This window comes from Dendropsophus ebraccatus, chromosome 2, assembly GCF_027789765.1.
Source record: "Dendropsophus ebraccatus isolate aDenEbr1 chromosome 2, aDenEbr1.pat, whole genome shotgun sequence".
Taxonomy (NCBI): Eukaryota; Metazoa; Chordata; class Amphibia; order Anura; family Hylidae; genus Dendropsophus; species Dendropsophus ebraccatus.
The window spans coordinates 123,948,203-123,963,617 of record NC_091455.1 but is presented as its reverse complement, the minus strand read 5'-3'; the positions used below and the strand labels follow the sequence as shown (position 1 = coordinate 123,963,617).

The following is a 15,415-nucleotide window of genomic DNA, read 5'->3' as shown; positions in this document are numbered from 1 at the left end:
TCAGATAGCTGCTTTTAATCCAAGATCTGTCCTGGGGTCCGTTCTGCAGATGATACAGTTAATGTCATAGAAAACAACTTTTAAACTGCCAGCCTGCGCCCTTTGGCCGTAGCTTACATTGTGTATGCATTAGGCTGGCACAACCTGTCTTTCCCTCCTCCTCATTAGGAATGCCCCAGGCAGATTGCTTCCTATTCATCAGCTGTGAGAGGACAGCACATGGGCTGGATCGTTAAGGCACCTGTGTAGTTTTCACTGCAGAGGAATAGGAATAATGGTGAAGAGGGTGGGGAGGAGGGACGGAGAGGTTGTGCTAGCCTAATGCATAAACAAACTAAGCCACGGCCAAAGGGCACAGGGCTGCCTGTTTAAAAGTTGTATTTTATGACAATAATTGCATCACCTGCCGAACAGACCCCAGGACAGATCTTAAATTAAACGCAGCTATCCAAAGGTAGAAGCGGTTTGGTGTGGGGGGGGGGGGGTCGTCAGATTGTGGTTACAGAGTCGATTTAATGGCATGCCTCAGGATTTTTCCTGAAGGCTGTCTGTGCTGGAAAATAGGTCAGAAAATTATACACCCTGTCCTATTTTTGTCTGGACTTCTGGTATTAATGCCCACATAGAACCCTATGGAAGCATCTGGAATTCCTAACAGCTCCGGATGCGCATTCAGAAACTGGCTGGGATTCCAGATGCACTGCCAGCCAGCCCGGGGCAGCGTCAACCCGGGGCATTTTCACTGTAAGTGCTTCTAATCAGGAGCACACACAGTTAAATCTGCCACTGTGTTTGACAGGGCAGGCAGCCAATGGGGGCATCACCTTAATCACTTTTCTGGCTGTGCAGCAGGTAAGTACGTGTTTTGTAATTTTTTCCCCCGTTTTTATGGACAGGAAAAACGATTTACTAAAACGTCCTGAAAGACTTACTGAGGGTGTCCTCACTCCTGTCCGGCATTTTTATGGACAAAATAAAAAACGCTGTTGACTTTCTCAGTGAAAATCTGTTTGAAACTTTGGGCGTTTTTGGGGTCAGTGTTTTTCCCCAAACGTTTCATGCTGGAGCGGGTGGCAGACACGGCACACAGAGGATGCAGAAAGTCAAAATCTGGTCCACTGGGGGTTAAATGAACTATATAATCCTCCGTTCTCAAGGGAAGGGGATGTTTTAGGATTAGGTTTTCTCCCTATCTTCTTCAGATCAGTGGCTGAGCAGGGACACTGCTTCCGCCACTGATTGGCTGAGCTAACAATGTTCATGCGTCAGCTCGGCCAGAGGCTGCAGCAGTATCCTGGCTGCAGCCACTGATTCTGGGGCTGCAGTTTTGAAGAGACAGAGCCCAGCACACTTGTTTCTCATTGTGCCAGGTTCTGCAGAGCATAAAAGATGTCGGAAGAGTACCAATAGGGGCCCCTCTTCTCCCCTAATTAATCTCCTTCCTTATGACATCATCAATGTAACCCCCTGGGGGCCACATTGGTCAGTCTGGCACATAAAGGCTAAAGTGTGAATGCCATGCATCTACACATAACCCCTCGTTTGGCAAACTGTTAGCAGCATCTGCTAAGATCCTGCCTACTGTAAGGTACAGAACACCTGTCACAATGATGGGTGTTCTGCTCCTAGCCTTTGTTTTGTGTTTTTTTTTTACTTTTCTTTTTCAGATATCGGTATCCTGTGGATTACATCAGATTCCTTGGACCAGTGTTTTTATTTAAATGAAATAGTCAACATGGGGTGTGGGAGTGATCTTTTTTTAAAATAAAATACAATTTTTTCACTGTGTTGTTTTATTTTTATTGACTTTAGGACTTAGATGGTATCCATTACTATCAGCTTCCACTACAAAGTCAGGGCCTAGTGTTAGCCAGTATAAAATGGCTAACACTAAGTCTCCCATTATTACCCCCAGTACCCACCACACCAGGGGTATTGGGAAGAGACGAGTACCAATAGTCCTGAAACATCAAATTTGGCACTCCTGGACCGGACAGGAGCAGGCTGGTATTAGGCTGGGGACAGCCAAAAATTTGGCCTTTCCCACCCCGTTACTACTAGGCTGCTGCTGTTTAGTTTCAAAACCTAGCAAGTCATGGAAATAGGGGAAACCCTGTACTTTTTTCATAAAAAAATATAGATGAGAAGAAACATATAGAGTTCCTATTTCCATAATCAGCCAGGGGGGGGGGGGTATTGTGAGCTTATTTTATTCCAGCCAACACTAGGCCCCGATTTAGTAACAGATGCTGTCTATTAGACAGCTTCCACTACTAAGTCAGAAAGTCAATAAAAATAAAAACACAACACAATAGAGAAAAATATTTTATTAAAAAAAAAAAAAAACCCACCCCCTTTGTTGACCATTTTATTTAAATACAAACAATGCTAGTCATCAACATAGTCCAGCAAAATCCAACGTAATCCACAAGATACAGATATCTGGAAAACAAAAGAGAAAAACCACACAAAACAAAGGCCAGGAACAGAACACCCATCATTGTGACAGCTGTTCTGCTCCCTACATTAGGCAGCATCTTAGCAGATGTTGCTTACAGTCTGCCACACAAGGAGTTAAGTATGGATGCATGGCATCCACAATTAAACCTTTGTGTGCCAGACTAAACAATGTGGCCCCCCCACCGAGTACCATCCTCACTTAACCCTATGGGGGCCACAATAATGTCACAATGTACCCACCCAAGCAAGGAAGGGTGTTAATTGCCCTCTTTCCTTACTGGGATGGGTGAAGTGTTGGGGAGAAGGGGGGCCTCTAATAATCCTCACCCCAATTTCTTATATATGCAGCAGAGTCTGGCACACTGTGATACAAGTGTGCCAGGCTCTGCCTCTTCAAAAATGGAGCCACAGAATCAGTGGCTTCAGCCAGGACACTTCTGCAGCTGCTGATTGGCCAACTGACGATGCTCACGCGTCAGCTTAGCCAAATCAGCAGCTGAAGCAGTGTCCCTGCTCAGCTGCTCATGGGAAGACGACTGTGAGAAGACCGTAGGGTAAGTTAAGCATCTGCCGCCCCCCATGCTTTGCAAAAACTCCCACAGAGCCGCAAAAAATGCCAGCGAGAGAAAAACACAAAAATAAAAAATAAAAGAAATAAAAAGCCATGTGTACTATGCTTATCAAACTTCTTTTTTCATGATTTTAATGTTAATAATGGATAAATGAAGATTTGCTACAACACTCAACTCTTTCATTTTGGTGCATATTTAGCTATGTTGAGGTAGCATAACAGCTCTAGGCCATCGGATATTATTTAACAGTCACTGAGACCTACACAGGTATAGATTTCCAGGTAGGTAATGGTGTGCTTACACAGGCAGGTTTATCGGACAGATATCTCACAGATTATTGTAGCCAAAGCCAGGAAAGGATCTGAAGAGGAGAAATCTCAATCTTTCCTTTATGGCCTGTCCTCTGTCTATAGTCTGTTGTGGCCAACGATGGGCTGAGTTGTCAGGTCCTACACTGAGACCTCTTTTTGAAAGCAGAAAGAGAGAAGATTGATGTACTAAAAGGAGATGTAGAGGACCTGCAAAGGACCAGAACTAAGTACCCCTTTAAAGAGGACCCATATTAGGCACAACCACTAAAAATGTTTTCCAGAGCACGGCAGTCCTTTAGTGAGCTCATGTGTGGAGATGCTGGGAGTCAAACCCAATGATCTGACATTGATGGGCTTTCCTGAGACTAGGACATTAAGGTTAAAGTCAAGGTAAAACCTCTTTAAAGTGACTATCCAGACTTCGAAAAAAAACATTTTCCTGCAAAAATAGCACCTGTCATCAGGTTGTTTGTGCCATTACAATTCAGCTCCATTTCAACTTCAATAGAACAGAGCTGTAAAACCACACCCAAACTATAGATGAGAGTGGTTCTGTTGCTGGAACAAAGCAGCCATGCTTTTCTAAGCCTGGATAACCCCTTTAAAAGCGAACTTACCATCAATACATTTGCTTGACATTTTGCACATGGATACAATGGCACTGGTGCCGCAGTCCTTCTTTTGAACAGCGTCCTAGTTCCTGCGTATGGCGCCTTTCTACTCCCGGGTACCAGGGTGATGCACTGGAGGCATGCTGGCGCCCACACACACACACACACACACACACACACACACACACACACACACACACACCATCCCTACGGTGACGATTGCCACTTGAATCTCCCACCGGCCGCGACTCCGTCACCTGCGGCCAGCAAATCAGATCAGGGCTGAGCAAGCTGGAAGCCATGTGATGCAGTCCAGCCAATGAAAAGGCTGCTGGTGCGCAAGTGCACCAGTTGCCTTTTCATGTCACATTAACTTTTCCAGAAGACGCTGAGGAGGAAGAAGACCTGGCCCGCCCCCTGTTGTGACGACATTGTCAATTGTCACAAAATGGCGCCCAGGAGAAGAGGACAGGATCGACTGTAATTAGGTATGTATACTATTTAACTTCCGGGGGGATTTAACTTTATAATGTGTGTTCAATAAGCTAAAAAAGAAAAGTTGCCCGAGTTGTCCTTTAAAGCAAATGTACTGATGGTACATTTGCTTTAAGGCTTCCTTCAGATATTGCATGTCCGTTTTTGGCCTAAAACACCACCACAGTTTTTACTATATTTTTTCATTCAGTGTATATTAGTATAGACATTTTAGCTCATGTCTTTTCATTATAAGCCATGTGATTCAAGAATCTCTATTGAAGATCTAGGGGAAAGAAACACCAGAAAAAAGAAAAAAAAAAAAAACACCAACATGCATACAAGACATGACATTTTTTCACCCATTGAAGTCTACTGAAGAAAAATTGTGAAAAACAGCAAAAACAAAATGCCTTCTGGGTATGGCATTTCATATTTCCCTACTGACTCCCAGCTAGCATCTGTCCGCAGAATTTAGCAAACCTTAGAGATAAAAATAACTCAAAAGTAGATGTTTCATAATTTATGTGGAGGAAGTAAACAATTATCAATACCTTGAAACATGTTTGAAAGCATCCACTATAACTGGTGCAAAGTCTTTTGTAAATTCAGGTCCCTTCCTCTTGCTATTTTGAATCACATCGTTTGCCAGATACAGAAAAGTCAGTTTCCTGTTTGATTTTGCTAAAAGATATAGAAGATTAAAATTAATATGGTCACCAAATATAAAGGACATTAACATATATAACATTTTTTGGAGATTAGACAAACTTTTTTTTTTAACAAGAAAGCATCTTGCTAAAAAGTGCCTGCATCTTATAGTCTGCAGCCAGCATTGCCCAACAGCATCAGACAGTCATGACTGCTTACCTAGTGATCATGTGAAGCAAGGCTGTGGAGTTGGGGGGGGGGGGGGGACCATACAGACTCCAGCTTTTAAAAACATCTAAAATTTTCGTTATTGAATTTTCATGTGAATTTTATGAAAGGTCCTCATCATTTTATGTTCTATCAGTCTAAGGACCTTATTTATAAAAATAAAACAGAACACCACTTTCTCATTCATTTGGTTAGAAAAGGTGAATCATTATCTCCATATATCAGTAATAAAGCACTGGCTCTGTTTATCAAGGGTGGTTGGGGAAAAATTGGCGATCACCATTTGGCAGCTTGTTTCTGAGCTGGAAGAGTCCATTTTGTGGGGGAGATCTGTTCTGTTCTCTTCCTGGATGCTGGATGATTGTATATGAGCAGCAGTGTAAGATATCCTGTGTAATATAGAGGAGGAGTAGCCATAAGTAATGTAGCAGTAACCTTTGTTATCAATGAGGTGTTTTCTCTCTGAGAGAAGATGGTGTGTTTTTCCTTAGAGTGCTATGGCTGCAGCAGGCTGTGTGTGTTTAACCCCTTAACGACATCGGGCGTAAACTTACGCCCTCGCGCCCTGGTACTTAGCGCATCAGGGCGTAAATTTACGCCCGATGTTTCCCCGATCGCTGCGTGTTCACACACAGCGGTCGGGGAAGATGGCCTGCTATAAATCATAGCAGGCCATCTTAGCTTCACGGCACTTACGATCGCCGCTATAGGCTGATCAATTCAGATCAGCCAATAGCGGCGATCGGAACCTTTCCGGGTCATCGGTGACCCGATGACCCGGAAAAAAATAGCGGTCGGTGCTGTCCGAGGACGGCACCGACCGCCATTACTGTAAAAACTAATGGTGGTCACCGTGCCACCGGCCTGATCGCCGTGAATGGCCGGCCGGCCGTTCACGGCGATCGGGCCGGTGGCACGGCGATCAGAGTCCAGCAAAATAATAAATACCTGCCCTGGACCCCTCAGCTAGGTAGCGGAGGGGTCCAGAGCAGGTATTTGTACATTACTCACCTGTCCCGGGCTCCTGATCGGCGTCTTCCGGGTTCGCGGCGTCCTCCGTCATTCCGTTCGGTCTTCGGGTCTTTCCGCCGTTCCCCGTCGTCTTCTTTCGGCTCCAGCCTCGTCATTTTCCGGATTTTGCGCTCTGCTGCCCCCTAGCGGCTGATATGTGTAATACACTTATCAGTAGCTACAGGGATATTCAGAATATAGAAAACGTTTTTTTTCTTTTTCCAAATTTTTTTTCTTTCTATTTTCCGCACCCTATCGCCGCTGAGTGTTGATCAGCATCGCACGAAAGTGCGCTGCTAATCAGCAACTCCTCCTTTTTGGCGTAGGGTGTTTTTTTTCTATATTCTACTGCCACGGTCTGCTGATAAGTGCCGCACATAAGTGCGGCATTTATCAGCAACTCCTTTGTTGGCGTAGGTTTTTTTTTTTATACTTACTGTAAAAAAAACACGTAAAAAACACTACATTACACCACACTACATTGAATAAAGTTTGACACTACACCACTACATACCCCATATACCAATCCCCGTATAAAGATGGCCCCCAGGGTGTTTTCGGTGTCAGAGGAATACGTTATTGCCTCTGACACCGAAACAGCCAGTGAGGATGAATGGGGGGATCCTTCTTTCCTCCATTCATCCTCATCCTCCTCATCATCGTGTGACGTGTCTGGGGGTAGCGTAGCGTACGCTGCCCCCCAGACACGTCTTTTCCGCCAGTACCGTCCCAATAAGAGATCACGGTATGGTGTGAAATTCTCCAAACTGTGTGAGAGTACCTCAGGGTACTCTTACAGATTTAGGGTACGTGCACACTGCGGAATGGCGAAGGATAACCCTTTGTGCATTCCGCAGCTGGCACCCGCCGGCGGACTGATGCGGGCGCATGTCTCCACCCGTGTCATAGACTCCATTCTATGCACGGGCGGAATCCGTCGTCCGTCCAAAGAATGAACACGTTGGACGGAGAGCGGAATCCGCCCGTGCATAGAATGGAGTCTATGACACGGACGGAGACGTGCGCCTGCATCACTCCGCCAGCAGGTGCCAACTGTGGAATGCACGAAGGGTTATCTGTCGCGATTCCGCAGTGTGCACGTACCCTTAAGAGTGTATGTAGAAAGGGACACCCAAATCCAGCCCCCAAATGCCCCCTCCCCCCCCATCCTCGGAACAAGTGGAAAGATCGTCCGGGAACTGATCTTCCCACTGCTGGATAAAGGTTACCACCTGTACGGGGATAACTTTTATACCAGCACCCCCTCTTCTGGTCCCTCGCTGCCCGAGCTACTGTAGCTTGCGGCACGATCCGAACATATCAGAAGCAGTAATAGAGCCCTAATATTTAGCAGCCATGGAGCGGACCCAGCGCTTCTGGATATGAAGGACCCCGTATCGCACCAGGGCAACATTCTCCAGGTGACGTCCCCCACACTGGAGAACGGGAGACCCCAGAAGAAGTGCAGAGTGTGGCGTAACAGGGGGATCAGGAAGGACACCATTTTCCAGTGTGACACCTGTCCTGATCCCCCCGGCCTCTGCATACAGGATCGCTTCAAGGCGCACCACACGTCATTGGAGTTCTACATTATCTAAATTCTGTCCCTTACTCCTATTTCAGGGGTCACGTTGATCCAGGGATTATTCTGATCGCCATTATGGAGTCGGGAAGGAATTTTTTCCCTGTGATGAGGCTACTGTCGTCTGCCTCACAAGGGTTTTTTGCCTTCCTCTGGATCAACACAGGTTGAATTTGATGGACACCTGTCATTTTCAACCTTATAAACCAATAATTGGCCTAATACCCCCAAATAAATTAGAATTGTCCCTTTTCCCCAGCTAAATAGGTATGGCCGCCATTCCCATTAGAGGATGCCATGATGCAATTACAAAGCCTCTGTGCGACCAGGACAGTAGAAACCCCCCACAAGTGACCCCATTCTGGAAACTACACCCCATAAGGAATCTAACAAGGGGGGCAGCGGGGATATGGCCCCCTGGTGACGGCCACATTTGGGACGTGAAAATGAAAAAAATAGTATTTTTTATTTTCTCGGCACATGTTCTACGTAAGTGCCTGTCACCAGTGGGGTCCATATCCTCACTGCACCCCTTGTTAGATTCCTTATGGGGTGTAGTTTCCAGAATGGGGTCACTTGTCGGGGGTTTCTACTGACCTGGCAGCACAGGAGCTTTGTAATTGCGACATGGCCTCCATCCTCCATTCCAGCCTCTAAATGGCGCTCTGTCCCTTTGGTGGCTTGCCCTGTGCCCATATGGCACATTATGCCCACATATGGGGTATTTTCGTAATCAGGGGAAACTACCCTACACGTTTTGTGTTAATTTTCTTTTTTAACCCCTTGTGGAAATGGAAAAAATCAAGGCTAGACCAACATTTAGTGTAATTTTTGTAAAATTTTTACTCTAAATCATTAATCTTGTCATGATTTTTTCATTTTCACAAGGGGCTAAAAGATAAAAAAAAAACACTAAATGTGTAGAGCAATTTCCCCTGAGTACGGAAATACCCCACATGTGTACATAAAGCGCCATGCGGGTGCAGGGTAAGCCTCCGAAGGGAAGGAGCGCCATTTCGTTTTTGAAGGCTGGATTTGGATGGAATGGATTTTAAGGGGCCATGTTGCATTCAAAAGGCCTCTGTGTTGCCAAGACAGTTGAAACCCCCCACAAGTGACCCCATTATGGAAACTACACCCCTCAAGGAATGTAACAAGGGGTGTAGTGAGCATATGGACCCCACTGGTGACGGGCACAAATGTGGAACAATGTGGCGTGAAAATGAAATATTACATTTTTTACACTATAATGTTGGTTTAGCCTTGAATTTATCATTTTCACAAGGGGTTAAAAGAGAAAAAAAAACACAATATGTGTAGAGCAATTTCCCCCGAGTCCGTAAATACCCCACATGTGGACATAAAGCGCCATGTGGGCGCAGGGCAAGCCTCCGAAGGGAAGGAGCGCCATTTGGATTTTGGAGGTTGGATTTGGCTAGAATGGATGATGAACGCCATGTCGCATTTACAGAGCCCTCGTGCTGCCAAAACACTGGAAACCCCCCACAAGTGACCCCATTATGGAAACTGCACCCCTCAAGGAATCTAACAAGGGGTGCAGTGAGGATATGGACCCCTTGATGACGGGCACATTTGTGCCATGAAAGTGAAAAAATGAAATTTTTTACTTTTACGTCACATTGTTCCACATTTGTGCCCGTCACCAATGGGGTCCATATGCTCACTGTGCCCCTTGTTAGATTCCTTGAGGGGTGTAGTTTCCAGAATGGGGTCACTTGTGGGGGGTTTCCAGTGTCTTGGCAGCACGAGGGCTCTGTAAATGCGACATGGCCCTTGAAATCCTTTCCAGTGAAATTCAGCTTCCAAAAGCCAATTGGCGCTCCTTCCCTTTGGCGGCTCGTCCTGCGCCCGCTTGGCACTTTATCGCCACATGTGGGGTATTTCTGTACTCGGGAGAAACTGCGCTACACATTTTGTGTCTTTTTTTTCCTCTTATCCCTTTAAGAAAATGAAAAATTGAAGGCTAGAACAACGTTTTAGTGTAAAAAATAAATTTTTCTTTTTTCACGCCATATTGTTCGGAAAATCTGTGAAGCACCTGTGGGGCCCAAATGCTCACCGCACCCCTTGTTACATTCCTTGAGGGGTGTAGTTTTCTAAATGGTGTCCCTTTAGGGGTGTTTTTTTTTAGGTTTTGGCACCCCAGAGCCTCTGCCAACCTGAAGTGGTACAGTCAGAAATGACCAAATATAACGGAGGCGTTGAAATTCACTAGGCGCTCCCTTATATCTGAGGCTTGTGGTTGCGTCAAATAGCGCAATAGGGCCACATATGGGATATTTCTATAAACTGCAGAAACGGGGCAATAATTATTGGGGTGCATTTCTCTGGTAATAGGTTTATAATTATGAAAAATATTGGATTACAATAAAATCTCTGCACAGAAAATTAAAATTTTCAAATTTCTTACACACTTAGCTTTTATTTCTGTGACTCCCCTAAAGGGTTAAAACACTTTCTGGATATGCTTTTGCAGAGTGTGGGGGGTGCAGTTTCTGAAATGGGGTGCTTTGTGGGGCTTTCTAACATACAGGCCCCTCAAATACACTTTAAACCTGAACAGGTCCCTAAAAATATCTGATTTTGAAATTTTACTGAAAATTTGGAAATTTGCTGCTTATGTTTTAAGCTTCCTATTGTCTAAAAAAAATTAAAGATCGTTTAATAAATGCCGCCAACATAAAGTAGACATGTTGCTAATGCTATTTAATATATAATTTATGTGGTATAACCACTTTCTGTATACGCAAAGAAGTTTCAAAGTTGGAAAAATGCAGTTTTTCAAATTTTTTCACATTATTTGGGTTTTTTTCATAAAGATTTGTTATGATTATCGACTCCAATTTACCAGAAATGTAAAGTACAATATGTCACGAGAAAACAAACAATCTCAGAATCAGCCGGATAGGTAAAAGCATCCCGAAGTTATTAATGAATAAAGTGACACTGGTCATATTCATAAAATTTGTCTCTGTCATTAAGGCCATTTCAGGCTCTGTCCTTAAGGGGTTAAGGGAGAGAGGTGTGAAAAAAAAAAAATAAATAATATTAAGGAACCAACTCGATGTCTGATAAAATTCAGGAAAAAGGACGCTGGTTGACCTCAGGGAGATCAACCAAAACACCGCACAGAACACATCACGTGTCTCAACGTCAGTGTACTCTAGAACATTGCCCCCAGGAAAATCAAATATGCAAAAGAACACTTCAGAGACACCATCACGTCTCGACGTCAGTGAACTAGCCACTTCCTTCCGGGAAGGAACAGCCAAGCCAAAGGCGTTCTCCAGTTAAGGAAACCACCTCAGCAAGGTATCCATCCACTGACAGCTGTTTCGGGGGTTTTGCCCCTCATCAGTGTGGAGTAGGTTTCTGGCTAGTGGAAGCAATGGATACCTTGCTGAGGTGGTTTCCTTAACTGGAGAATGCCTTTGGCTTGGTTGTTTCTTCCCGGAGGAAAGGTCTGGCTGGTTCACTGACGTCGAGACATGCGATTGTGTCTCTGCAGTGTTCTTTTGCATATTTGATTTCCCAGGAGGCAATGTTCTAGAATACACTGACATTGAGACACGTGATGGTGTCTCTGCGGTGTTTTGGTTGATCTCCCTGAGGTCAACCAGCGTCCTTTTGCATGCATTTACTAGTCATTGCTCCCACTAGCCAGAAACCTACTCCACACTGATGAGGGGCAAAAACCCCGAAACAGCTGTCTGTGGATGGATACCTTGCTGAGGTGGTTTCCTTAACTGGAGAACACCTTTGGCTTGGTTGTTCCTTCCCGGAGGGAATGTCTGGCTAGTTCACCGACGTCGAGACATGTGATGGTGTCTCTGCAGTGTTCTTTTGCATATTTGATAAAATTCAGGAGTCGTGAGTTGGAGCTGCAGCTTACCGACTCCACAGCCCTGGTGCAAAGTACTAATTTAGTGCTATGCCCAGCCACAGAGAACCATGCAGCCATTCACTGCTGCACAGTCCTCTCCCTTCTCCAGCGTGTGTAGACGTTACAGATAAGGAGGCTGAAGCAAAAAAGATATATTACCAACAGTAACTTTGTATTAATTTAAACACACTACAGTCAGCATAACTATGAGTCATATACCAAAACAACAACTTCTTACTAACAGTGAGCATACCTATCAGCTATCCAGAGATTGGAACTGTGCATTAATTGTTCAATATATCTGTCAACCACGCAAAAAAAAAAAAAAATCCAAAATTGTTTGTTTTTTTGGTCACACCACATTCCAAAAAAAAAATAAATGGTATAAAATGTCACATCTACACAACTTTATAAAAATTACAGATCACAGCACAAGCACAGCTCTGTAAAAAATAATACACCTCTAATGACAGCTACATGAGAATACAATTGGTAAGTGCAGTCCTCTATGACTTCTGTTTCTCTCTGCATGATGAATATAGACTTTCTGTGTGATAGCTCACAATTACTATGGTACTGCAGCAGAGTATGTTAAAGGGAAATTATTTTAACTTATTGCATGGTTTATGTGCCATTATCTCTTTTTCCAGTTTATCCACATTATCCCTTACAGGAACATTTAACCTGGTATACCATTAAAGAGCATGAGAGAGTCCTGTGTCACTTTATTTTCTTCAGCTAAAGGGAAAATATGTTAATGCCACATTATAATAGAAATTAGTTTAAATGAACATTCAATGCCTCTAGCCACTTTTGAAATGGTGGACTATACATAGTAGTGGGGATTTCTTTTAAGTCTTCAATCACCTAGGAATCATTTGTTTTTCAATATATGTATTAGGTGTCTCTTGATCTCACAATTTTAGTTCCTCGACAGTTGGGTTTTCCAGCTTGCCCATTAAAACTTTTAGATGTGAAGCAGCATTCTCACCCATGGGGTCCATTTCAGATAGGAATACACATGCGACTTTGGCTTTGCGAGTAGCATAATCCCCCTCATATTCTTCTGGCATACGCCTCTGCCATCCTGTGAGTGCGTCTTTTGCATGTCAGTAACCTGTTTCTGGGTAGATATTGTCAAACCCAGCCATAGAAGACAGTGACAACAACCATAATGTCAGCTGCTATTTCATATAGAAACTCCAGGTCAGCTCCAACTGTTCCTCCCACATTGTTCCATGTAATAGGAGGTGCATGGTCGGCAGCTGATTAAAGTATATAGAAAATAATTAAGTTTTATACTTAACTGGAAGGACGACATTGGAGAGCGTGGCCAGATAACTACTAAGCAGAGCTTATACACCTCTGAAGTGACAGGCCACTCAGGCAAACACTGGCCGCAGCGCTGTCCCATCACGGTCAGTGATTGACTAAGCCACTCGTCAGTTCAGAGACAGGTGTAGAAGCTTCGGAGGTGGCTCCAGTCAGCAGGACATCACAGCACATGCACAGCATAAAACTTTATTTACTATATAAAGCATGGGTTGCACAGACATTGTTGCACAGTAATCGAGCCAAATGAGGCTCTGTAAGAAAGCGCTGATCAAGCAGATATGCACTCGCTTACCTGGGGTATCAGGCAGTCTAACACGGCCCTTACTCATGTCTTCAATCATTAAGCACTAGCATCTTTTCTTCATATAAACAGGCAACCATTATTCCCATTCTTAAAAAAGCAATTCCTCAACCCATCCTCCTTGTACAGCTATTGGCCCATCTTACTTATCTTTGCCTCACATTTTCTTGACAACAACCTTTAAAGGGGTTATCCAGCGCTACAAAAATATGGCCACTGTTGTCTCCAGTTCAGGTGTGGTTTGCAATTAAGCTTCATTTACTTTAATGAAACAGAGCTTCAAAACCCCACCCAATGTGGACACAGCAGTAGGGGGAAAGTGGCCATGTTTTTGTAGCGCTGGATAACCCCTTTAACTGTCCTCCCAGTTTTCATTCACCTATATCTGGCTTCCATACCCAACATTAAACGGAAACTGCCCTCACCAAAGTTGCCAATCATCTGTTAACCGCCCAAGCCTCACAACAATACTCTGTGCTCCTTCTCCTTGACATAATCTACCATTCCCTCCTTCTATAAGCTCTTTCATCCCTTGGAATTACAGACCTGGCCCTCTCCTGGATCTCACATATCTCTTAAACCCACACTCCCCCTTTTCATTTTCATCTGTGCTTTCCTCATACTCTGGCACTTATTACCCTGATAGCAGACCATATGTTGCTAGTACTACTGTGAACAACCTGAAGGCCTGATGTGCTATCATGGCCTCCATCCTCTCCAGACCAGCAGCAGATCTTGATGACTTGTGTGACTAAGTGAATTCAGGGTGACATAGGATTTCCCAGGACATTAATAGCCTCACTATTAGCATGCCAAAGTTACTGGGTGTGTGGCATTCACTTTCTTTATTGAACAAATTGGGGTACATAACATACTGCATATTGGGGCACATAACATACCGCATATTCCCTACTATACAAAATGTATCAATCCTACAATTACCATAATTTACTTTGTGTTGTAGTTTCACTGTTGAGGAGTATATATAAACATCTTACACAGTATGGGTAGTACCATGGTGGTAACTAGAGATGAGCTAAGACTAATCAAAATTGGCTGGGAATCTCGCCGTCAATTCGTTCTACAACGCAAGCTCACACAGATTCATTATGAAACTTCACACACCAAAAAAAAAAAAAAAAAAAAAAATTGATGGCGGCCGCACATGCTGTCTGGAGCATCACTGGGCGGGAGAAAGGGATCATAATCCCTAGCACTCGCCCAATCAGCTACAGGCCCCTCTGATGTCAGCACCTCACCCTCCCCCTATACATAAGCCGGTTCATTTACAAAGGTTGCGAGTGGGCTGTAAGTAGTGCAGGTGGCAGCAGAGAGAGGCAGAGCAGGGAAATAAAGAGCTATAGGGAAAGGGAGGAGGGCTGATTGTGGGACTGGGTGGGTATATAATAATCAGAGCAGTGCAGCCAGTGTAGCCATAATCTGGGTGCTGCTGCATTCTCCAAAATAGAGCTGGTTTCAGACTAGAAGGCAAGTGGCTGCTGTTTTACATCCAGTCACTTTCTTTACAGAATACTTTTATAGATGTGTTAGGTACTGTTACAAAACACCATCACTTAAAGTGTACCTGTCGTTATAACTTTCAAAATCTAAAAACAGTAGATCTGATAAAAAAGCAAGTTTACAATATACACTCATTTTTTAGTTATAGAAAACATGGCACTTCCTGTTTACTTTTTTTTTTTTTGATGGGAAAAAAACAGAAAAACAGTCAGAAAACAGGAAGTCATGTGTATCCCATCTGAGCACTCGAAGAGAAGGCAGTCATGTGATTGATGGACACATTGAGCCAACGACCTACATCAGGACCGATCAACATTCTCTATGGAACACCAACTGCTTCCAAGACCATTTCCACACTAAGATGGTCCTCCAGACCACCGAAACCATAACACTTCCATGATACCTCCCTGATGAACCTCTGTACACCAGAGGGGAAATGCGTCGGAGTAACTGG

At 44.1% G+C, this 15,415-nt stretch overlaps 1 protein-coding gene across 5 annotated transcripts in view; it reads right to left on the bottom strand.

Annotated features, from left to right (window-relative positions):
- The window catches only part of RPRD1A (regulation of nuclear pre-mRNA domain containing 1A), a 65,930-nt gene that overhangs the window by 34,717 nt on the left and 15,798 nt on the right, over window positions 1–15,415 (bottom strand). For all 5 annotated transcript variants that reach the window (XM_069958208.1, XM_069958209.1, XM_069958212.1 and 2 more), the window contains exon 2: window positions 4,983–5,112. In XM_069958208.1, the coding sequence (XP_069814309.1) occupies window positions 4,983–5,112 (130 nt within the window). The remainder of the gene's footprint in view (window positions 1–4,982; window positions 5,113–15,415) is intronic.